Source organism: Oryzias melastigma, linkage group LG15 (assembly GCF_002922805.2).
Source record: "Oryzias melastigma strain HK-1 linkage group LG15, ASM292280v2, whole genome shotgun sequence".
NCBI classification, from domain to species: domain Eukaryota; kingdom Metazoa; phylum Chordata; class Actinopteri; order Beloniformes; family Adrianichthyidae; genus Oryzias; species Oryzias melastigma.
Genome location: NC_050526.1, coordinates 7,522,563 through 7,530,169, shown reverse-complemented (window position 1 = coordinate 7,530,169; position 7,607 = coordinate 7,522,563). Strand labels below are relative to the sequence as shown.

The following is a 7,607-nucleotide window of genomic DNA, read 5'->3' as shown; positions in this document are numbered from 1 at the left end:
TGAACTTTGGGAGGGCAGCCTGGATGGACCTCTGGGCTCTGAGGTTTGGTGTGAGCTGCTTCTCAATGCTCGACTGCAGCTTTGCAAACGTACGTCTGAGGCTATTTTTAGCTCCTCAGACAGTCCATGGCGTCTACGCAGCCCTGCGTGTGGCAGCGGGGGGGACTGCAGAGGATTTCGGGGTTCAGCTGCTGCGGCAGCATGCATGCATGTGGAAACCGTCTGCATCTGCACATGCACGTCTTCCTGTTTGCTCTCCTGTCTCTGTGGACAGACGTCTGAAAACTGAATCTGCTGTCAGAGTTGTAATCCAATTCCTCTGCGCTCCTGCCCCCCGTGCCCCCCAGCCCAGTGCTCTTCCTCACAACTTTTTAGAGTATTTTGCAATGATTGTGTTGCACCAACTGCAGGAGGAATGGTCTGTGTGGTCTCCTAGCAACAGTCAGCTGTCACCATGCCCAAGGAGGTAAAATTAGTCCTGTGGGGAGAAGAGGAGTACAATCAGCTCCTGTCTCCCTCTCGCCCATCCAGGTCCCCGCAGGTTTGACTCGTCTGAAACCGGAAAGCGTGAACGTGCCGCTCCTCTGCTCGCTGCCTTCAACTCAAACTGTTGTGTACAAAGCCAGCGTCACACCTGCATGCATGCCTGCACCTCCCCGCAGCTCCACCTCCTCCTCCAACCCTCCAAGACTCCCTGTAGATGATATTTGCATTGATATTTGATAGAACAGCGTGCATGTGTGCGCCACAGGCTGCAGATGCGCTCTGCTCCATCCTAACATGCTGCATAATTAAATAAGGATCTCTGTAATTGCCCGTGGAGTGGTGGGAGGGCGGGGTCAGTGCGTGAGTGCTGCTGTGAGATAAGCTGTTGTGAGGCTTCGCAGCATCTGAGGAGAAGGAAAGGGGGGATTCAAGCGCGGCGTGTTGCACTAGCATGCGCACATCAGCGTGCAAACATCTCCTTCACCTGGAAACAACCTGAGGAGATCACAATCCAAGCTTTTCTCCTCGTTCGCTTTCTCTCTTTTCACCATGGAAAGGTCATGTGGGGGAGGGGGTCGTCCCCTAGTTCTAACATTACTAAAGAATTCTTAATGAATCAGTTGATATGATGAGGTTTCTTTTTCTGGATGAATAAACGTGGACAGTGAAAGTGAACAGATGTGCATCAAAGCTGACAGGAAGAGTTCTGTGGTTTAGTGCTGCAGACACACCGAGGGCTGCTGAAGAAGAGTCTGAATTTAAGATATGGATCCAGGAGTTCAGAGGAAACATCAGGTTTGGTTGTTACGGCGCTGTCAGGAAAACCTGCCTGAGGTCTGGAGGATCACTGAAAAAGGACTGTAACATGAAAAGCTGGACACAAGGAAGATGAGGAACACGGTTTTATTAGAGAAAAGAACTGTGTCCTGTAAAGGAAGAAAATGAAATGATTAGTTGCTGGTTCAAACAGAAAAATCCAAAGGGGTTGGAACCTCGGCCAAACAGAAAATAAGTGACAGGTTGACTGTAGGAGTCGGCAGCTCCCTGCTAAGGCTGCCTAATATAATCTAACTAACACAAAGAAACAAAGCCCGAAAATGAAGACAGCCGAGGTCCAGCCCCAAACTAAAATAACAAAACCCAGCAGTGTAAGACTGCTGAGGAAAGAAAGGAGGAAAAAGAGAACCAAACAAACCAGCACCACTCAAAGCCCTGCTGCTCCTGGTTGACGGCCTCCGCCGGCTTAAATACCTGACAGGTGCTGATCAAGATCATTAGCTCCACCTGCCAGGTGATGGAAACGTGTTCAAGCGATGTGTCAACATTAACGTCACCCTGAAATGTTTCTTCTCCTCTTTCAGAGACGTGAAACCGGACAACATCCTGCTGGACGAACAGGGTAAGAGCAGGAGTCTGCAGGTTCTGATCAAACCTGATCACCCGTCAGGAAAGCTTTCCTCACATTCACAGTATCCAAGAGCAAATGTCCCAGTGAGATACAACAAAAGCAGAATCAGAACCAGCAGGTCCAGGTCCGCTTACTGCTCCGTCAGGCAGAGGTTCTAGAGGTCCAGAACTGCTCTCTGCTCAGATCCTCTTAGCTTTGCTTTCACCGGTCCGGTGTCTCATTGATTGAGTTGACTTTGATCGGAGCGATCTGATTGGATCAGGAGTCTGGAAGACAGACGTGGAAGCGTCATCTCCACTCAGAGGGAAAAGGCTCCTTTCTCTTCCAGGTTTCCATGACAACGTCCTGATCATCTACTATAATACTGGCTTAAACTTGTGAATGTGTTTAAAGTTCAGTGACTCAGATCTTTGAAGACAGTTTGGAAATTGTCTCTTAAAAAGCTTGTCACACTTTTCCCCAAAATGTCTCTGATGAAGGTCTCTGGAAGGCTGAAAGCTTCTTTACTTACAGAAAAGGGGAATTTTGTCACAAACTCCTGATCCACATGAAGTCTCTTTTGGTGTAAATGTGGTTTCTGCTCAAACATCAAAGAGATTTCTGATGTCGCTTAAGTCTGTTCAGATCCTCGCTGCCATCTCTCTCATCTCCTCTCCAGATGAAGCTCTGTTGATAGAGCTCTGACTCTGTGATGACTCTCTTCTCTGCATGTTATCATCATTTCTGCTCACTAAAGACACTCCCGTCTCGCCTCATGCTTGACTTGCTTTTGTGCAAAGAAGAAACTTCCATAATAATCAAATTAAGTGTGATTTAATGCGAGCGCCCAGCGCCTCCCCATGAGTCACAGCAGCAGTAATGAGGTCGCGGGAGTCGGCCGCGCCGGATTGATGCGCAGAATAATGACAGCAGGCTGATCCGGCTCACTGGAGCGTCTGTTTCCGGTTTAAAAGTTCCCCTCACTCTGCGGATGCTCGTCTTTTCCTCAGGTCACGCTCATCTGACAGACTTCAACATCGCCACCATCATAAAGGACGGAGAGAGAGCCACAGCTTTGGCTGGAACCAAGCCTTACATGGGTAAGCGTGAGGGGCGATGCTGCCAGGATTCTGGTGGAAGAATTCAGTTTGATCTGAAAATATGAATTCCCTCTGAAGTGATTTGGAGCTGCGTAGCATGAATGTAAACACTAATGCTGCAGGGCTGACTCATGCTGCTCTGAGGCTCAGAAGTTTCAGGTTGTTGAGATACGTTTTCTATGACAGAGTATATCAAGGCCACCATACAAATAAATACATTGATGAGAGTTAAGTTGTAACCCAGGAGAGTCAAACTCAATCACACAAAGGGCCGAAATCTAAAACACACCTTAGATCGCGGGACGAACAGGATAAACATTTATTGAACACTCTAAAACTACATTTTTAAAACTTTACACCCATAACTTTTTAACATAATTATGAACTACATGTATAGCATTACCTGTGATAATGCTGGTGTGAATGCTGTAAGCTGAATTTGGCCACTGAAGATACTAGTGGTGATAGCCGAAGATGCTGAAATTGATAGCTGAAAAGACTGAAGCTGATAGTCAGATAAAATATTAGCTAAATAACAACCTAGCACAAAAAAAGTAATAAAAAGTAGGTTAGTCAAAACAGCTAGCATGTAGCTGAAATATTAGCTCAACTCCAAGTCTAAAAAATAAATGCAAAAAGTAAATGCAAAAATAGTCCAAAAAACTAGCAGAATGACCATTTTTAAAACTTTAGAACCGTAACATTTTAACATAATTATGAATAATAAAAATGCAGGAATATTAATCCAGAATAAATCAACTTAAACCTTAAATAACTTTCAATATTTTACTCTCCATAAAAATATATTTTGTAAAAACTATACATGTTAGAAATGATTACAAGATAACATCGGGTCATTAATAACAATAAAATAAAATGATCTGGAGGGCCGGATAGAATCACCAGGAGGCCTTGACTTTGATATGTGTTGTAACGCCATGAGAAAAAATTATTTTGCAAGAATAAACCTATAAAATTATCCCAAAAAAAGTCATAATTTTACATGGAAAAAGCCAAAAATATAGTTGGTTGTTTAAGCCTCCATCCTCAATCTTCTTCTCAAGAAGCCTGCTGTCATAGAACAGGCAGACGGCAGGTTCCAACTGCAGCAGGTGTAAGGATCCTTGTGCTCTCTCATAGGGTCCAGATGACCCCAGTCTTACATTGATGTGTTATCTATCCCATGAATGTGGACAATATTTCATGTCTGCCACGGAAACCAGAGAAAATCAAAAATCATTGGGAAAAAAAACATTCAGCTCATTGTCTTTTGGGGTCCAGATGACCCCACTCTCAACACCTACATACCCAGAATAGAACAAGGGTTAACACAGCTTAAGTCCACAAATCTGAATCAGGGTCAAGGAGGAAAAAGTCACCAACGAGCATGGGGGCATCAGAGAGGAAGTAGAGTGGTTAGGGGCGGGGCAGGCGGCGAGGAAGCAGGATCAGAGGAAGCAGGATCAGAGGAAGCAGGATCAGATGAACAGGAGATCAAATTCAGAGGAAAAGCTTGGTAATGCAGGCAGCGTGACAAACAATACTTCACACAGAGTTAGGCTCTGAGCAGTGCTTATGTAACATGTGGTGGATTAGCAGAAGGGAGACACCTGAGCAGCATCCAGGAATTGTGCACTGGGGCTGCTGGGAGATGTAGTACAGTCAGTACTGTGGAGACTGTTCCTCCGGTGACAGAGGGGAGACAGAGCTCTGACTCCTGCAATTTCTTCTCTATACCCCTATAATTATAATAACACTATGTTGACTCACTGAAGACTTAGTATTTCCTTCATAGTGAAACTGATGCTGAAGGAATAATTCACTGTATCTATTATACAATTGGTTGATTATTCCATACCTGAACTATTGTATAGAAATTTGGGATTCAACTTATAAAACATATACTAATCCAATTTACATATTACAAAAAAAAATCAATAAGAATTATTAAAGAGTATTTACAGGGACCTGTCTAAAACCTTATTTTTAAAAAATTAAAATGATATGATCTTGTTAACTTTAATATTTAAAAAAATGTGTGTATAGTGTAAATATGAAATGCCTTTCTCCTGATTTAATGAAAAGATACATGAAAAGAAAAAGCAAATTTAATCTAAAAGGCCATGAAATATTTATTAAACCATAACACAGAATACTTCTGAAGGAGGAATGTGTATCTGTATATGGAGTAAATAAAAGGAATACTTTGAGCAAAGAAATTAAAGACACTCCAACAATATCAAGTTTCAAAAACTACATTAAAAATACTCTATTCAGTGACTAAAAATCTATCTAGCATTGTTAAAAACTCCTCATTCCTGAGGTCCAATCATCATTTCGCACAGGTTGATCTTTGTAGTTGTAAATTTTTGTTCTCTTTCCCAATCTTCTTATTGGATCCTAAATCCGCAGAATATTATGTTTTTCTTACTGCTAATTTATCATTTGTTAACAAACAGGACTCTTGTCTCTTTGCAGCCCCGGAGATCTTCCAGTCTTTCATAAGTGGGGGTTCAGGCTACGCCTTTGAAGTAGACTGGTGGTCATTGGGGGTGACGGCCTTTGAGGTTCTCCGTGGATGGGTAAGGCTTCGCTACCGTGTAGTCTTACTGTTTTCAGTCAGAAAAGCTTAGCACTGCCGTCCTCTCCTAGAGGCCCTACGACATCCACGCCAGCAACTCCGTGGAGTCCCTGATCCAGCTCTTCAGCACAGTCAGCGTGCACTACAGCCCCTCCTGGCCCAAAGAGGTGGTTGCCCTGTTAAGAAAGGTGAGGCGGACCAAAAGGCTGAGTCATCATTAACCCTTTAACACCAGAGCTCCAGTGTTTATGTTCTTTACTGTAACTTTTACACGCTGCTTTTCTCCTTCAATCTACTGGAGTTATCGTGTTAACAGTTGAATAGTTACGGCATGTTAGAGATTTTGTGTTTGAGCGTCACCGATGACGCCTCAGGTGCCCAACAACAAATATGGGCGAATGTTCCGGCTCAGGAGGTTCTGGAAGGGCCTATCACGCTACTTTGTTCCAGGCGGGTTCTCTCCAGTCGTCCTCTGGATGTGACCGACTTGTTGTCAGGAGAACAAATGAACGGATGTTAGAGCAGAGTCTGAATAAATGTGAAAGAAGAAGCCCCGCAGGCATGGAGGTTACATGAGGTCTGAGAGACGGCGTTTTCTGCTCCGCCGCTCTTCCATTACCTGCAGGCAGACTCGGGCGAGAGCACCGACTCTTCCTCAGGCCGGAGGAGGAAGAAGAGGAAGCACAGGTGGGCGGAGAGTAGACAGCCAGAACCTCGTTCTGTCCAGCGTTCATCCAGAGCTGAAGCAAGCAGTTTCCCTCCAAAACACCCTGTTCCATCACGGCTTTGATTCCCTGGCAGGCCTCTTGTTTTGTGGATCTGAACCGAGTCTGCTGGAGAGGGAAGGTTCCTCTGATGGCTTCTCCACTGAAAAGGATTCATTTCTCCTCTCACATGGAAACACAGCTCAGTTTTCTATGGATGGATGGAGGGATGGATGGACGCACTGACAGACAGATGGATGATGGAATAATAGATGGATGGATGGACAGAGGAATGGAATAATGGATGAACGGACGGATGGATGGACGCACTGACGGACGGACGGATGTACTGACGGACAGATGGATGGAATAATGGATGGACGGGATAATGGAAGGATGGTTGGATGGACGGACGGCGTTAGAGTTAGAGCCGTGCTGTGATTGGATGTTTTGTGCCCCCCCTGCAGCTGCTGACCGTGAACCCGGAGCATCGCTTCTCCAGCTTGTCGGACATGCAGGCGTCTCCGTACCTCGCTGACGTCAACTGGGACGCCGTGTACGAGAAGAAGATGACGCCTGGCTTCGTTCCTAACGTGAGTGTGACCGGAGTTGTCTCATAAAGAGTAAATATTTCAAGCAGTCTTTTTTTTTTAGTTGCAGAACATAATGAGCCAGTGTGGCGACTAAATAATGCAAACAGGAAGTGACTGCAGCTCCTCATGGCGTCCCGCAGCAGTTGCTCTTACGGCAGATTCCCGCGGGTGCAGTCTTCTTGCTGTTTCAGCTCCTGGTCTTCCTGATTACTCATTTGCCCCCCCACAGAAAGGTCGCCTCCACTGCGACCCCACCTTTGAGCTGGAGGAGATGATCCTGGAGTCACGTCCTCTCCACAAGAAGAAGAAGAGGCTGGCCAAGAACCGCTCTCGAGACAACAGCAAGGATTCCCAGTCGGTGAGTGACAGCTCCCTCTGTGGGGCGGAGCCTTCATCCAACGGGATTGGACAGTTTCATCTGCTCAGAAATGATGTTCACATCAATGCAGACAAGCAGAAACTCTGCAGAATGGTTCATCCTGGAGATACATCGCCACGTCTTTCTCCTTCGTGCATCTCCACAAATACCAGTTTGCTGAAATACTACAGTTTGTGGGAAATGTTCCTGAGAACGTATCATCTATTTATGACAGGAGTTTCCCGCGATAACCCCTCAAACTGAAGACAGACTGATAGTTCTGAGTCCTTCTGGTTCAGCAAAGCTAACAAGAGACAGAGATGGAGGAGAATAGCAGGAAGCTCAGAGACGAGCCTGTCAGGGTCTGCAGGTGAAAAGCTGCAGCTGAAGCAGCTTCC

General features: G+C 45.4%; 1 protein-coding gene across 2 annotated transcripts in view; it reads left to right on the top strand.

The window, feature by feature from the left end:
• LOC112161680 (serine/threonine-protein kinase 32C) overlaps positions 1 to 7,607 on the top strand; it is an 89,601-nt gene that overhangs the window by 72,526 nt on the left and 9,468 nt on the right. For both annotated transcript variants that reach the window (XM_024297020.2, XM_024297019.2), the window contains 6 exons: positions 1,848 to 1,885; positions 2,884 to 2,973; positions 5,452 to 5,555; positions 5,626 to 5,742; positions 6,726 to 6,851; positions 7,081 to 7,209. In XM_024297020.2, coding sequence (XP_024152788.2) covers positions 1,848 to 1,885; positions 2,884 to 2,973; positions 5,452 to 5,555; positions 5,626 to 5,742; positions 6,726 to 6,851; positions 7,081 to 7,209 — 604 coding nt within the window. The remainder of the gene's footprint in view (positions 1 to 1,847; positions 1,886 to 2,883; positions 2,974 to 5,451; positions 5,556 to 5,625; positions 5,743 to 6,725; positions 6,852 to 7,080; positions 7,210 to 7,607) is intronic.